At 65.0% G+C, this 15,897-nt stretch overlaps 1 protein-coding gene across 3 annotated transcripts in view; it reads left to right on the top strand.

The window, feature by feature from the left end:
• Positions 1 to 15,897, top strand: part of GALNS (galactosamine (N-acetyl)-6-sulfatase) — a 24,909-nt gene extending 9,012 nt beyond the window's left edge. Inside the window, exons 6-14 of one of the 3 annotated variants that reach the window (XM_049622805.1) lie at positions 338 to 404; positions 489 to 616; positions 940 to 1,079; positions 2,822 to 2,925; positions 5,975 to 6,111; positions 6,781 to 6,883; positions 10,983 to 11,104; positions 12,797 to 12,914; positions 15,076 to 15,897. In XM_049622805.1, the coding sequence (XP_049478762.1) occupies positions 338 to 404; positions 489 to 616; positions 940 to 1,079; positions 2,822 to 2,925; positions 5,975 to 6,111; positions 6,781 to 6,883; positions 10,983 to 11,104; positions 12,797 to 12,914; positions 15,076 to 15,162 (1,006 nt within the window). In that variant the 3' untranslated portion in view covers positions 15,163 to 15,897. The other 2 variants (XM_049622804.1, XR_007455958.1) reach the window with 2 other exon arrangements.

Raw genomic sequence — 15,897 nt, 5'->3', positions numbered from 1 at the left:
GCCGTGTATCGAGACAGTCGCGTGGCTCAGAGCGCACAGCTCGGCGGTTTCCGGCACGTTCTTGGTGCCGTGCAGACACGGCCCCCGTGAGCTGCCAGCGGCCCCGGGTGACCATTGACCCTCCTCTGCTGTCCTCTCCCCCTCCGACCTTCTCTCAGATGGGGGCCGCCGGGAGCCTCGTCCTCGAGCCGCCGCGGCCTCAGGAGCAGTGCCAGAATCCGGTCTCGTTTGACGCATCTTTGTTTTGAATGAGGCCCGTGACCGCCTGTGCGGTCGTGGAGGAGGAGGCTTCCCTGGGCTGAAGTCTGGTTCTCGTCTGGGTCTGTGTCCTTGTCAGATACTATGAGGAGTTTCCAATTGACGTGAAGACCGGAGAAGCCAACCTCACCCAGCTGTACTTGCAGGTAATAGGAGCCCGGGCTGGGCAGGCTCCGGGGTGGGGGGCGGGCCGGCCTCCAGGGCACAGGAAGGTGGTGTGTTTTCCTCAGGAAGCCCTGGATTTCATTAAGAGGCAGCAGGCAGCTCAGCGCCCCTTCTTTCTCTACTGGGCCATCGACGCCACTCACGCGCCTGTGTATGCTTCTAGGCCTTTCTTGGGCACCAGCCAGCGAGGGCGGTGAGTCCTTGGTCATAGAGACACAGACCCCCCCCCCCGCTGGAGGGTTCGTCTGTGCTTGATTACCTCCAGGGGCGGGGCACTCGGTACCGTGGCGTCTTTAATTAGCGTTCACAGAGACTGAAGCCCTGTGCTGCTTTGACGCCGTCCCTCGGCCCGGGTTTCGTGGAAGGAGGGTTGCAGTGGTCTGGTTGGCTCTGTCCTGGGGTGCCTCTGAGATCTGGAGTTCTCCTCCCCCTCTTCTCTGAATTCAGCCAGTCTGTTGTGTTGTCCGTCCCGGAAGTCAGGGCCTCGCTGCTTGCTGATGCCCTCTTTCCCCGTAGGTACGGGGATGCTGTCCGGGAGATCGACGACAGTGTCGGGAAAATCCTGGGGCTTCTCCAGAACCTGAGGATCGCGGAAAACACGTTTGTCTTCTTCACATCTGACAACGGTGCCGCTCTCGTTTCTGCTCCTAAACAAGGTCAGTGTTCTCACACCGTCTCCCGCACGGCATGTCTGAGACTCTGTCAGGGACCCCTCCTGGGGGCCCTCGTCCAGTGGGAACCGACGGGACAAGGCCCGAGAGCCACACTTGGCCTGGGCCTAGTCACACAGGAGACCGGCAGGGGCCACCCGCCACGTCTCACGGCGCCCCCTCCGCCCCTGAAAGCCTGGGGCATCTCCAGGCCTCAGGGGAGGAGGTGGTGTCTAGGAGGGCGGGGGTGAGCCCCCTGCCCCGGAGTGCTGGCTTGGCTCCGTGAGGGGGCCTCCTCGGGGCTGTGGCCCCTGGGGCTGCTCAGCGAGCTCTCGGGCTGCTCCGTCTCGTAGAGCAAGGATGTTCCACCCTGGTGTCCTGTAAGGGTCTCACCCCCCCCCCCCCCCCCCCCCCCCATCGTGCCACGTCTCTTGGTCCCATTTTCCTTTAAAACACCGGAGCCTCAGCAGGGCCCTGAGTCACTCAGGGAGCTCTGGAAGGAAGGCTGCAGGGATCGGGAAGCCCTCCGGGGACAGGCCTGGGTGGGGAGGTGCTGAGGGACCCTGTAGCTGGTGTCCGTGGGGCAGACAGGTGCAGGCTGAGAAGGAATCGTGTTTCGGTGACGGCAGCGGTTGAGGGTCCGGCCGGCCTGGCTGGTCTGGGGCCCCAGGCGGGCCACGTGGTGCCATCCATGGCCCCTGGAGGGGCTCCATCCTTGGGCAGGCTCCCCTCGTACAGCTGATGGTCCCAGAGGTGGGGGCGGGGTGCCAGCCCCCACCCGGCTCGGCATCCCGGAGAGCCTCCCTGCCGGCTGCCCTCGCTGTGACCAGCAGCCTCCCGGGCCCGTCTTTGTGCCCGAATTACGGAATGGTTCACATGCGTATTTATACGAGCACAAATCTTTGTACTCCTCGCACAGCTCGAGGAGCAGGACTGGGTGAGCTGTGGACCCTCGTGGGCACTCCGAGCCCCGTGAGCCCCCCAGACACAGCACATCCCGTCTTCCTCGCCGTCCCGGGATCTGCACGCCTGTGCGCGCAGTGCCTGCATTCCCTCCACAGCTGCTCTCCCCAGACCTGCCCGCACCAACGGGGTGGGGTTCGGGTCCGGCGTAGGAGCAAGCCCCAGGGGTTACTGCCCCGTTTTACTTTCCCCCATCTCAGGGGGGACCAGGTTGAGGGAGCCCCGGGCAGCTCGTGCTGGCAGCCGCGGTCCTCCACGTGTCCTGCTGGGGACCTTCCTTTGTGCTCTGGGGCTGGCCGGCCGCTGACGCTTCCCGCAGGTGCAGTTCAGGGGCCACCTGCTCAGAGGGGGACTTCTCAGATGAACCCCCCACGGGACTCGGGGTGGTGCATCTTAACTAGACCCCAGCCCCACACACAGGGGTGCTAAGAAGCCCCACGCCTGGCAGTTGACCGTAAACCCCAGTAACCTGCTCTCGGGGAACACGTTTCGTGGCCCTTGGTCACAACACTGCTCACGTTCCGAATCTGAGCGGTCGCTCAGCACCGGGGACACGATGTTCCGCTTTGAGGCGTTCTGACCTCGAACTTGAGCTGTGAAGTCTGCGCTGGTCCCGTGTGGAGGTGCCTGCGTGTTTCGGCAGCATCGCCCCGAGGGGCCGGGAGGATGGGGGGAGGGGGTGGGCCGTGGCAGGGAGACGCCGCCTGAAGGCGAGCGCCCAGCAGGCCGTGTGCCACCCTGGGGACCCGGGGAGGCGTCTGATGGGCGACCCCCTGTCTCCCCAGGTGGTAGCAACGGCCCTTTCCTGTGCGGGAAGCAGACCACGTTTGAAGGTGGGGTGAGGGAGCCTGCGATCGCGTGGTGGCCCGGGCGGATCCCTGCCGGCCAGGTGAGTCAGAGCGGCCACCCCCCAGGCCTCCGCGGCGGCGAGACTCCCGGCGCCTCCCAAGGCTGAGGTGGCTGGAGGAGGGCGAGCGGGGCGGGCGGCGGCGGCTGCCGTCGGCAAACGTGGCCGGCCTGAGTTACACCGAGCGAAGCAGACTTTATCAGAGCCTTAGTGTGCTAACGGGTGTCGCGCACACCTGGAGGGCTCAGGGCACGCCGAGTTTCTAAGACCCACACCTGGCCGCGGAAGCTTCTCCCCAGAGCGTGTCTCCCGGGCCACTGGTTCCGCGGGCCCTCCGAGAGACGGCAGCCGCTGGGCGGTGTGTGCGGCGTGCAAGGGCAGACCGCAGCCTGGTGGCCTGGCCCCTCGTGGCCGGGCCGGTGTGCGTCCTGCCGTCCCCGCTGGCAGCCTCTTCTCCTCGGAGCACCCGCTCCGTTCCTCCTTCAGCTGAGAACCACGCGCAGCGCCCTCTGTCCCCGGGCGTTTCAGTTCAGACTCCTGGTCCCGGGGGCGTCCAGGCTGACCTGTGAAAACACGCACGTCACCGTGTCTTACCTGGCCTTCCTCCTCTTTTGACGAGCCCCAGCGCTGGTTTCGGGTCCGCCCTCACAGCAACACCACGAGGCCTCCCGTGACACCTGTGGCTTCTGTCACACCTGCCAGGCTTAGTGGCCTACACGACAGCCTCGTCCCTCCGGCGGGGGGTCGGGAGACCAGCACGGGCCTCATGGGCCGGCATCGGTGTCACGGGCCCCGTTTCCTTCTGGAGGCTCCCGGGAGGACCCGTTTCCTCAACTTTCCCGGCTTCTAGAGGCATCCACGGCCCCTCCCTCCGTCGCCCAAGCCAGCAATGGCCCGTCGAGTGTCCCCTCGTCACGTTGACTCTGGCCCTCCCGCCCCCGTCCACCGTTAGGACCCTGTGGTGACACTGGCCTTCCCTGGGGGTCCAAGGTCAGCCCCTGTTTTCAGGTCGGCTGCTTGGCAGCCTTGGTTCCCCTCTGCCCCGTAAGGAAGCGTGTTCACAGGGTCCGGGGATTGGGGTGTGGACGTGGCGGGGGGTGAGTGGTGTCCTGCCTGTTCTCATCACCACCACTGCCGCCGTCGTCACCATCACCGTCATCGTTACTGTCACCGTCCTCCTCCTCATCACCACCCCTCCCGTGCCACACGTTAGCACACTGTGGCCGAGAAGAGGAAGTCACTTGTCAGGATCTCCCAGCTAGGAGGTGGCAGAACTGGGAGCAGACCCCTGGTGTGGGGCACGAAGCCCACCTTCCGTGGCTCCCCATAGCCACTCCTCCTCGGGACAGTGTCCACGGGGATCCCTGTCCCAAGGGGAGGCTCCAGCCTTTGGGATCACCCTCCACCCCTCGCGTGCCTGGCTTCTCACCCGTCTGGGCCCTGCTCCCCGGAGGAGAGTGTACCTAACAGAGCCGTGTGGCCCTCCCTGCACTGGCCCGTGGCACGTGTTGGAATTGAAGCGGACAGCTTGCGGTGACGCCCTGTCATTTGTGCCCGCGGTTGCAGCTACTCGGCCCCCCTTTCGCATCGGGTAGCACGACTTGACGAGTTACAGCCTTTTTTTCCGGAGTGAAGTCTCGGGAGTGCTGGGAGAAGCGTCCGTGACTTCCAGCCACGTGCCCGCAACAGACCTTCTGCGTTTTCTCAAAGACGTTCTGTGCACGTTGAGAGTTTCTGTTTTTCAAAAGAGCTTCTCTGTGTGCTCCCGGCTGTCCCGTGCTCCTAAGGACGTCAGACACCCCGTCTTTCCCATCGTGCCACCCGCACGGCACCCTCTTCCCCGTTTTCCGCAGACGGTTAAGATACCTGGGTTTCTTTCTTTTCCTTTGTTGTGTCCTAAAAGAAGCGGCCAAGGAGAGAAGCCACGGGAACGAGATAAGGCCGGCAGCCCTCTCCTCCCTTCTGCAGGGAGGCTCACAGGCCTCGCACCAAACCTTCACAGCTCGCACCCAACGCTGACCGTCCTGCTCCCCCCGCACTGGGCAGCGGCACCAGGGACGCGAGCAGCCGCGGGCTGTGTGCTCAGTTTCCACACGGAGTTGCTCGTGGCAATGTCACGTGATAGCCCTGAGGTGACAGTCCCCCGGGGCGCGGGAGGCGGTGGCTAAAGTCCTGCCAACAGCGTGTGCACGGGGGATGCCTGCCTCGCCAGACCTGCCAGCAGACCCCCCGGGTCTCCCCACGGACCCAGCCGTCACCCCCAGATTGGGCTTGAGGAGAGCGGGGGCCACCGATGGGAAAGCCCCGGGAGACTCCAGAAGAGGCAGAGCCACGTCCGTGGAGACCAGCAGGCGCCCCGATTCTGAGGACGCACCTCTCCTCGGGCCCGTCCTGCTGCTTGTGTGGAGTTAGACCGTTCGTTCAGGGCCAGCGTAGTCTCTGCAAGAAAGGTTGCCGTCCCGTCCGCTCGCCCTCCCGTCAGCCCTGGCCAGGCGCCCTCCTCCCTGCTGCTCTGGGCCTCGGGGGTCTCTTTTCCACTTGTGCTCAGACCTGATCTGGGAAGTTCCCAGTGGTTCAGTGTTGAGATAACGGTGACGGCCTTGAGAGGGCAGACGGCGCCCTGCTGGACCTGCTGGCCTCTCCCCAGACCGTCTTTTCGCTTCTGTCTGGTTCTCGTTCGTAGCCGCTGCAGCTGTGAGGGCTCGGGATGGGCCTGGAACAGGGCCTCGGCCCGCTCCAGGGTCACGTGGGCCAGCTTGAGCCCCCGTTGGGGCCTAATCTCCCAAAGCCACTCTCCCAACGAGAGGGCTCCTCCCTCCTTTGCAGGGTCCCGAGGGGCGAGAGTGTGGCAGCCACGCGTGAACCCGCCCGACCCCCAAGGACGTGAGGGGTTCCGGGAGGGGCTGAAAAGGCGGGACCCGCGGCGAGGTGCCGGGCCGGGGCGTGTGGCCGTGCGAGTGCGCACCAAGCGTGGAAGGCCGCTGTCTGCGTGCGTGCTCCGTAGGGTTGTGACCGCGTGCCCCTTGCTGCCCCTGGCGCTGTCTGGTCGGGGCAGGGCATCCTGAGCACGCCTGTGCCACGTCCCTTTCAGGTGAGCCACCAGCTGGGCAGCCTCATGGACCTCTTCACCACCGGCCTGTCCCTCGCAGGCCTGGCACCGCCCAGCGACAGGGCGATCGACGGCCTGGACCTCCTCCCTGCCGTGCTGCGGGGCCGGCTGACAGACAGGTGGGTTCCAGCCGGGCGCTGCCCCCCAGCTCCAGGTTCCGCACAAAGCAGGACTCCGTGCCTCGCTGGCTCTCGGCAGAGGGAGGATGTGAGGGCACCGGTGGGACTTGCTGTCTGGTGGACGGGACGCGTCCTGGCGCGGGAGCCCCGGTCCTCCTGAGACCGTTCCTAGCACCCAGGGCGCCGGGGCGTTTCCACGTCGGCTCTCGGGGCGGAGGGCCCTCGTTCCTGCCTGTGATGGCTGGCACTTGTGCCTCAGGCCGTGGGAGGGAGGAGAGACTGTTCTCCCCAAGTCTCCAGGCACCCGGACCCCTGGAGCCCGGTCCCATCCTGCGCCCCACGTCTGTCGGGTCCTTCGTGTCCAGGCTCAGCTTCTCTGCAACGCGACACTGGCCCTAGAGCTCACGTCTTGCTAGGGAGGGGCCACCAGACGTCCTGGTCCCGGCAGGCTGTCTGCCCCAAGACGAGGGCCAGAGTCTCTCCCAGGGCCCGGAACCGAGGCGGCCGACCTTGGGGGCTCACCCCCAGCAGCCTTGTGGACCTGCTCCCCCGTGTGCCCGGTTTGAGCTCAGCACGGTGGTTTCTGTAAAATTTCGATATAACTGCACACCTCCAAGTTTCTCGTGTCACCCGACCTCCTGTCCCCACCCCACCCCCCTCGCCGAACAGGCCGATATTCTATTACCGTGGCGACACGCTGATGGCGGTCACCCTCGGCCAGTACAAGGCCCACTTCTGGACCTGGACCAGTTCCTGGGAGGAGTTCAGACAGGTAAGGGGGCTTAGGGCGGCCGTGGGCTCCGCTTCCCACACCACCTTGTCCTGGGAGGACACCTCGGGACCAAGCGGGCCGGCTGCTGGCCGGCCCCAGAGGCCTCGCCGTGGGCCCGCCGTTAGCAGGGCTGGCGGTGACGTGGCGTAGCAGTAAGGACAGCTCCTCGGGAGCCTGGACTCCCCTCCTTGGCCACCCTACCCTCTCTGAGGCCTCCCAGAGCCCGGGGGAAAGAGTCCTCAGAACGGGCTAAGTAAGCCTCGGGTCGGAGGGCTCGGACCCAGGTGAACCGCGTTGCCTTCCCCCGGCACCCCCAGCACTTCCCGTCTTGTCCCCTCCCCCCCGCCTGTCCAGGTGCTCGGTGGCCCCCCTGAACGGGCCGCCGTAGCGTCTGTGTCCCCGCGTCTGCCCCGACGGCGTGCGGGCGGCTGCCTGGTCCTGCCCCTCCTGGGCCTCAGCCCCCACCTCTTCCAGGCACTCAGGGTGCTGCCCCCGCCCCTCGGAGCGTCTGGATCTCGGGCACAAGAACGGCTTTCCTTTTGGAAGGAAAGGCGGCACGAGTTAGCGACACACCCGAATACGAGGGCGCTGTGTGCAAGTCAGGGCGCGGTTGCGGACGTAAGGGCTCTGGTGCCCGGCTGATGAGGCAGATGGCCGTGGCTGTGGGGCCACCACGCGCAGCCAGACAGCCAGAGCCCAGGACGGCGTGTGCCTCCTCCCGGGTGGCCCGGGGCCTGGCCAAAGTCCCCGACTGGCCTTCAGAAGCGAGGGTCGGCACCAGGTGAGCTCAGCTGGACTGAGTGAGCCAGGGCTTCTCTTCTGGACTCTGACCCCGGGGGTGAGCCCAGAGGAGTGTCCTCGGGCCTCCGGACTCACTGTGGTAGCAGAACGCTGTTGGCACGGGGCATAACAGAGCCCCGTCCCTTGGCTCCTGGTTTTAGCACCAGCTCCCCCAGCACGGGATCTCAGCACTGAGCCATTCAGCTCTCCCTGCTTGTGGCCGCCTCTCACCTCCTCTCCATTCGTCCAGGGTCCCTGCCCCTACTCTCCCTGCCCCCAGCCGAGCACCGGACACCCTCCCCCGCCGTCAGGCAGGGCTGTGTGTGGTTCACCCCTTAGCTGCTCAGAGTCTCAAAGGCCACAGGAGCACCCGAAGACCCAGAGCCTGGCCACGCGGGGACCTTCGGGGTTAGCTGTGTGCTCTAGCTTCTCCCTGCCCCCTCCCCCGTGGCACACGTTGGCTTCCCAGGGCTTTCTAGGGCCCTGTTGCCGGTTGCTGGAGAGTCCAGGCTGTCTGGGAAACTGCCCCTCGGGCCTCCCTGTGGCTCCCTCCCTGGCCCTGCAGGCTCGGGGCACCTTTCGGGGCAGGGTCCAGTCCGCTCTGGCCCAAGTGAGACACATTCCAGCTCCCGCCCAGGCCCAAACCCAGAAGGGCCGGGAGCTTCTTTCAGAAAGGGTGTTGGAAAAGTCCAGAGGTCCTACAGGCAGAGCAGCCTGTGTGGCCTGTCCTGATCTGACCCCATTTACGGCGGGGTCAGAAGTGTCAGGAGAGGCCGCTTTGGCATAACCAGGTGGGGGCCCGCCCTGCTGCTGGTGAGTCACACGCCCCTCCCCCCCGTCCACAGTGCTCTGAGGGTTTTTGTGGAAGCTCCCCGGTTGGTTTGGTTTGCACAGCTTCATGTTCTTGGGAGACCAGGCACACAAAATTCTCTTCCCCCACCCCCCGTGCTACACAGGGTAGCGGCAGTGGGTTCACCCATCGGGGCTGCCCGCACGGCTGTTCTGATGGCCCTTGTCCCCACAGGGGTCAGTGTGGCCCAGGGAGCGTGTGAGGGTGGAAAGGGCCCAAGAGGAAGGGGCCCCCTGCCGCCACCGGCTGCCCTCCCCGCTCCCCCCAGCACCAGGGGGACTTCAGCGGCCCGCGCGGTGGGACAGCTTTGTTCAGAGGCCACGTGCCCGCCCTGCTGGGGCCGCACAGCCAGGCCTGGGCTCCCGGCCCGAGGGAGAGAGAGGCCTGGGGTAGCGGCCCAGCTGGGGCCTGCAGGTCTGTGGTCCCTGGGTTTGGGGGTCACGTGCATCCACCTTACTGGCTTCCCGGCTGTACGCCCGGTCCTGGGGCTCGTGGCAGGCTTGGGGGGGAGAAGGGTGGAGGTCTAGAGGCTGGGCAGGGAGGGGGGCGGGGAGGAGAGGGAGAGGTGGGGAGCATCTTCCTAGTGCCAGAGCAGGTGCCACTGTCCCTACAAGTGTGTGACCTCCCCAGCATAGAGGTTGGCCGAGGCCCTGGGAGGAGCCGTGTGCAGGGAGGGCGCGTGTGTGCACGTGACCTTCTGCACTTGCGGACTGCATCGCACACGGCTAGCCGAAGTGCACGGTTCCAAAGGGCAGGCCTGTAGAGGAGTGCGCCCTGCTCCCCGCGCTGTGCGCTGCGCTGGGCTCTCAGGAGGGAAGGGGCCCCCGGCTGCAGTGCCCCAAGGGCAAGGCCTCCCTCACACAGCAACTGTCACGAGAGAGATCCTATACTAATTAACGGGATCTTAATTAAATAGCTTCTTTGATTTGCATCCAAATGGTAAATGGTGTTCTGTCTGGACTCGGTGCTTCCCCGACAGCTGCCCTGCATTTTCGTGCTGAGGGTGGCGGATTCTCCCGTGGTTAAATCCGTGTCTGTTCCCCGTCACTTGTCCCAGAATCCAGAAGGCCAAGGAGCCACCCGCTCTGGAACCCACTTGGGTATCCGTGGATCTGTAATCGGTTGCCCTCGGCAACTTAGATTGCCCTTACCTTGCCAGCCACTGACTCAGGAGTCAGCTCGGTGCAGATGAGTGGAGTTTCACGGGCTCCTGGCCTCTCTGCTTTATTGAAAAGCAGAGTGTTAAGTGCTCCACCGACAGCTGCCCGTTCCGGACACGGGCTCCGAGTGCGTGCCCGTCCACCGCGCTGGCGCCTGCAGAAAGCCTTCCGGCGGCTCACGGTTGAGAAGCGAGCTCACGTGTCTGTCCCCCAGCCCCTGGTTGTGGGGTTAGCGTGCACAGGTCATGGCCACGTCACGGCCACCTCTCCAGACCCTGTAAAACCGGTCCTGTGTTGGCCGAAGACCCGTGTCCAGCTACCTGCAGGACCGTGAGGTCACCAGTGCGTCGGGACGGTACAGCCGACCTTTCCTGTCCCCAAGTCCAGGAGTCCCGAGAGGCAGCCCGTAAGCCTTGGGGACAGAGCTGCAGACTGGGCCGCAGCTTCTCGGGGGGGCCCCAGGGCCATCCCAGGACGTGGACAGACTCCCATCACCCCGTGACATCCCCTTTCAGATGCACATCAGAAGCTGCCCCTGAGAAGGAGCCGTGGGGGCAGAGGTGGCCTAGGGAGGGTGTGGGGCCGGGCCCGTCTGGGGGGCCGTGGGCCACACGCCTGAGCTTTGACATACCCTGGCGGCTTTTTCTGGTGTGCTCGCACGTGTCCGCTGTGGTCTGTTTCAGTCCCTGCCTGTCACCTGGGCATCTGGGCCGCCACGGGCCTTACGAGCGTTTCCTCCTGGCTTCTCCTGATGCTGACGAGGCAAAGGAGTCTTCAGGGTGCTGAGTGCCGGGTGCTGTGTCTGCCAGGCAGACAGGGTGGGGGAGCTTTGCCCCGGGAATCCGTGCCAGTCAAGATAAGAGCCGGGCTAAAGTATTTTGTGTGTTTTTTAAGTGATAACGCTGTATTTTTTTTTAAGATTTTGTTTTTTAACTAATCTCTAGACCCAACATGGGGCTCAGACTCACAACCCCAATTTCAAGAGTCTCATGTGCTACCAGTTGAGCCGGGCAGGAGCCCCTAAAGAGATTCACCTCCCGCCAAAAATGGGCCTGATTGCTCAGCGGCCCTGAGGCCCAGCGTCGGTGGTGGAAAGGTGCCCCTACAGGACGGCCACCCTCCCGCGTGCTCGTCCCCTCGGCACCCCCTCGTGGAGCGTCCCGGGGTGCGGCACGCGGGTCACGGCTGCTGCCGGAACGGGATGGACCGACCGGCCGGCCTTGCCGAGCTCGCGGCCACTGCCTTCCGGGCCCCCAGGGCGCGTGCAGGCACAAAAAGCAGTCCCCGCCCTCCCCGCCTCTCGTTTCAGGGCGTTGATTTCTGCCCCGGACAGAACGTGTCAGGAGTCACCACCCACACACAGGAGGAGCACACGAAGCTGCCCCTGATTTTCCACCTGGGACGAGACCCGGGGGAGAGGTACCCCCTCAGGTGAGCCAGGGGCGGAGGCCTTCGGGCTGCCGGGGCCCCGGGCCGGCAGGTGTAGGCACTGACCAGCGGGCCGCGCGCTCTGAGCTCTGCTCTCCCCCCGTGCTCCCATCCCCCTGCTGTCTGGCTCCCGCCCCCACGGTCCGCGTGGCCCCGTCACGGGACCCCCAACCCGAGCTGCCTTTGGGATGGCAACAGTGGGGGGTCGGGGGCCCGGGCACGGGCAGCGCCGGCCCGGGAAGATCCACCCCGGGGCCCCTTCACCCTCCGGGCCAGGACCGCGCTCCTCCCAGTGAGACTCCAGGATGAGACGCTTCTTGGGACCTTGGTCCGGCTTAGAGATCTGGGATCACGGGAAGGAAACAGATAGGCCGTGGGTGAAACCACGTGCCCCACGTCTACCTGCGGCAGAACCTCCTGCGTGGTCTTATTGGCAAGAGGGACTCTATAGAGGTGATCGTGGTGAGGGTCAAAACGAGATCACCCTGGATTAGGATGGCCCTAAATCCAGGGAGAGTATCCCTGGGAGACAGAACAGGGGACACGGACACGGGAGAGGCCACGTGGAGATGAAAGCAGAGGTGAGGGGATATGGCCACAGCCAAGGGACACCCGGAGCCCCCGGGAGCTGGACGAGGCAGGAAGGGCCCTCCCCTGGAGCCTCCGAGGGGGCACGTCCCGCCTGTATCTCAGCCTCCAGCCCCCAGAACTGGGAGGGAAGAGATTTCTGTCGTCAAGCCCCCTTCCGCGGCCACCGGCTACTGTAGCTCCAGGACACTCACTGGTGGGAGCTGGGAGCCCCTCACGGCTGCCACACGCCAGGGAGGTCGGGAGCCCAGGGCCGTGTGCAGGTGGGGTCGAGGATCAGGCTCAACCAGGGGGAGGCTCGGAGCAAGCAGTCTGAGCCCCGCTCCTGACCCCGGAAGTAACTTCAGAGCCAAGACGCAGCAGGACCACGGGAGCAGGTGGCAGGGCCCAGCGTCCGGAAGAGCCGCCCCCCCCACCTCTGCTCCGCCTGCAGCGGCCTTGACCGGCTCCCCGTCACCCGGAAGTTACGTGCGTCAGTGTGCACCATCCCCTCAGGCCCTTGTGCCCGTGCTCCCAACAAGGAGACCCAGACCCAGGGTGGGACACGGTTCTGGGAAGAAGAGCCTGGAGCCACCGCCCGGCCCAGAAGGGCTCGCGGGCAGACTGAGGGGCCTCCCGGGCTTCCCGCGTGCACTGGCACCACGGTGCCGAGTAACCTGACCAGTGAGCCTGCCGAACGTGGTTTAAGCCGATCCTTCTCAGTGCGTTTGGCCAGAATCGCGGAGACCTGCTTTGAAAAGCTTGCGGGTCTGCGGCCGCTACACGGATCTGGGCCAAAGGGACCAGGAAGGTGGGGAAGGTGCCAGGAGCCTGCTAGATCTGGGTCTGCTCGGAGGTGCCCGTGACCCTGGCGGTGCCCTCGGTGGTGCCGGCCAAGGCTCGGGCCCGGCGGAGTGGGGCAGGAGTCCTGGCTGCTGTACTGTCACCTGGCTGTGCCTGCAGCCTCGTTTGTAGGGAAGGTTCCCCGAGGTGCACGCCTGCCGCGGGCCAGTGGCTCCAGCAGGGACGGCTCCTTCGGTCCCCAGGCCCGTTCCTGGCCTGCTTGGGTGGCCGGCCCCGGCCTGCCCGGGCCTCCCTGCTTCTGTGACCTGGCGCTCTCCCCTCCAGCTTTGCCAGCACGGAGTACCTGGATGCGCTTCGCGGGATCACCCCGGTCGTCCAGCAGCACCAGAAGGCCTTGGTCCCCGGACAGCCTCAGCTCAACGTGTGCAACCAGGCGGTCATGGTAAGTGGCTGGCAGGCCACGGGCTGCCGGTGCCGGGGGTGTCCCGAGGGCCCCGTGAGGTCTGCACCCCCCAGGGCATCGCCGTCCTCCCCCCCCCCCCCCCCCCCCCCACGGAGCCGTCTGGGGCCGCCGTGAGTTCCAGCAGCCGGGCGATCCCTGGGCGGCATGGCAGGACTCCGGCAGACCGCACGTCTCCAGAAGCTGCCGGAGCCCCCCTGTGGCTCCCGCTCGGGCCTCACAGGTGTGACTGTTGTGCACGACAGAGACGCCAGACCCGTGTGGGGCAGGGACATGCCGGGCTGATGACCTGGAGGTCCTGTCGGGGACAGACCTTGGCTCCCGTGGGACCCGCCTGCAAGTCCTGTCCCTGTGACGGAACGTGTCTGTGCACGCCCTGCTCCACAGAGATGGGCGATTCAAGTGTCCCGGTGTCGGCAGCACCCCGAAACCCACAGAGCACCATCGGGATGGCTTAGCCTGGCTTCCCAGGCTGTCAGCTCCTCCTCCCAAGCACCCCATTCCCCAGACCTACTACGTGATTTTGAGGAAGCTGTGGCCTGGAGCCCAGCAGGGTTGGGGGAGTCAAAGTGCAGGGTGGGGCCGACAGTGACAAAGCGTGCCGACCTTTCCTGGCGGCGAGAATGATCATAGTGCGGACAAGGCTGCCTCATCAGCCGGGGTCAGTGCAGGGGTGGTTTTGTCGCTGTTGTCCCCATCTGGGGCTGTGTGTCCTGAGGCTCCCCAAGGAAAGACACTCGGGGCAGGAGCCAGCAGGGCCGCCTCCTTCCCTCGAGGGCGCCAGGGGCTGTCCGGCTTCTGAAGTCATAGCAGTGGGGCAGGAATGTCCCCGTCTCAGGACCACCACGGAGCCTTGGGTCCCAGGAGCCTGAGAGCCCCCCTCATGCCCCGCCCACGGAGGAGCCACGGTGCCCACTCCAAGCCCCAGCTTTAATCTTTCTGTGTAAGCCAGCTGCCCCCACCCGCGACATGCTGTCCACTGGGGAATGCTGTGCGGACGCACACTGGGTCTTAGGGTGGCAGCGTCCTTTCCCACCGCCTGGGGGTGGAGGGACCTGGCTGGAGCACTGTCACAGCTGGCTGCCTCTGCACTGGGGGTGAGGGCGACCCTCTCAGCCCCACACACCTCACGAGTGAACCGAAGACAGACTGGAGCAGTGTGCAGTGGCCCCCAGACTCCCAAGGGAGCACTGCCCCTGGAACACTGCACGGATCTACACGCCTGTGCAAAGCCCTCGGCCCTCGCCACACCCTGGGCGGAGGGGAGGTCCTGCCTTCTGCCCTCAACCCCCAGCTCAGCCCTGCCTCCACTCTGTCAGGCCAGTGGGGACGAAGATTCGACGTGGTGTCCTCTGACAAGATCAGTTCTGTGCAGTCTATCACAGCCCTTGAGTAGAGCCTGCTGTCCTGGTACACATGAGACACCAAGGTGCCTTTAAGAATCGTGGGTGCTGGCTCCTCCTGGCACCCCAGACTGGCAGTCTGCACCCAGATTTTCCATTCTGCACACCCTGTCGCTTTGCTCGGCCTCAAAGGTTGAGAAGAGCTGCTTTCTCCAAAGCTTGCCCTGTCCTGGTGGCTGGCCGCACCCTGCATGGGCAACCAGGGGCCATGTGATGCCATCTGGGGCAGGAGGGGACTTCCCCGGGGTTCTCCCTGCCACCGAATCTCTGATTCAGTAACACCCTCTGGGGCCCCCTCTCAGAAGAGTGCCCCCAGCATGATTCTGAGTCTCCCTACCAAGGCACAGAAGCACCCCATGGGCAGTGGGAGGACACAGGAAAACAAGGGAGCCTCCCTCTCTGGCGGGTGTCTCTTGCTGGAGAACTATGGCCACAAAGAGAAAGTCTGGACGTGAATATGCATGGTCAAGTTGCCACATTGAATCGTTGTGCTGAGACAGGCCAACTCTTCCCCAGGTGACGGCTTTCTGTAGAGAACCTTAAGGCTGTAAGGAGTCTCCTCTGTTAGCCCTTCCTGAAATGTGGCGCTACGGCGGGGACAGGTGGCAACCTGGCCCGTGGCCGCCCATACCCTGGGCCCTGAGGCCAAGGAGGAGATGGGGCAGGGCAGGAGTCTGGACACTACCGAGCCTGGAAGTGTTAAGAATAACTCAATGTTCTCTCTCAATTCTCCTTGCCAGAATTGGGCGCCCCCAGGCTGTGAAAGGTTAGGGAAGTGCCTGACACCCCCGGAGTCCATCCCGGAGAAGTGCTTCTGGCCCCACTAGCACCTGCTCGTGTTCCAGCCAGGCCTGGGCTCTCCTACCGGCCCTGCAAATGCCCGCGGGGAGGAAGGCTCTGGCCTCAGGGCTCCTGAGCTGGAAGAGCCCCAACTGTTCTCTGCCCTGCCCGCGCCAGACAGACATTGCCTGCAGGTGACAGCAGGACCTGCACGTGCCCGCAGTCTCCCAGCCCTCCTCCTGGCCCACCCCAACTTGCCACGGCAGCCCACAGCCTCGGCCCAGCCCCAAAGCCGAATGCGCTCGCTCAGGGCCCTGCCTCCATCCCGGGATCCAAAAGGCGGAGCTGTCCCCTCCCATCTGTGCGTCCCACTGTCAAAGTTGGCCATGCCCATCCTGCTTGAGCCCTTGGCACCATCCTACTAGGAGGGAGTTGTGAATGTGGAAGGGGGTTTGGCAGCAGCCAGGGAAGGCCTCCCTGGTCCGGTGAGGACAGAGGGATGCTAGCACCTTCGTTTTAACACCTACCTTAGGGATGCTGTCCTGGTGCCCTGCATGGCGAGCGGGCGCCTCCCTTCCAGCCGCCCGTTACCTGGTGTGGCACGGTGCGGAGAGACAGCGAGCGGGTGTGGACGCCAAGCTTGCCCGCCCGGAGGGCGTGTGGAGCCGCCTTCTAGTGGGGTTTTCACGTCTCTGCCGTTGTATGCCAGAGCTGTACCGTTCTAAGACTTGGGAAATGATGGTGAAAAGTTCTAGAATAAAGTTAACAGGCCTTTTTCCTTT

Source organism: Panthera uncia, assembly GCF_023721935.1.
Source record: "Panthera uncia isolate 11264 chromosome E2 unlocalized genomic scaffold, Puncia_PCG_1.0 HiC_scaffold_20, whole genome shotgun sequence".
In the NCBI taxonomy this organism is placed as follows: Eukaryota; Metazoa; Chordata; class Mammalia; order Carnivora; family Felidae; genus Panthera; species Panthera uncia.
Note: the sequence above shows the minus strand (reverse complement) of the source record. Positions and strands in the feature narration are given on the sequence as shown.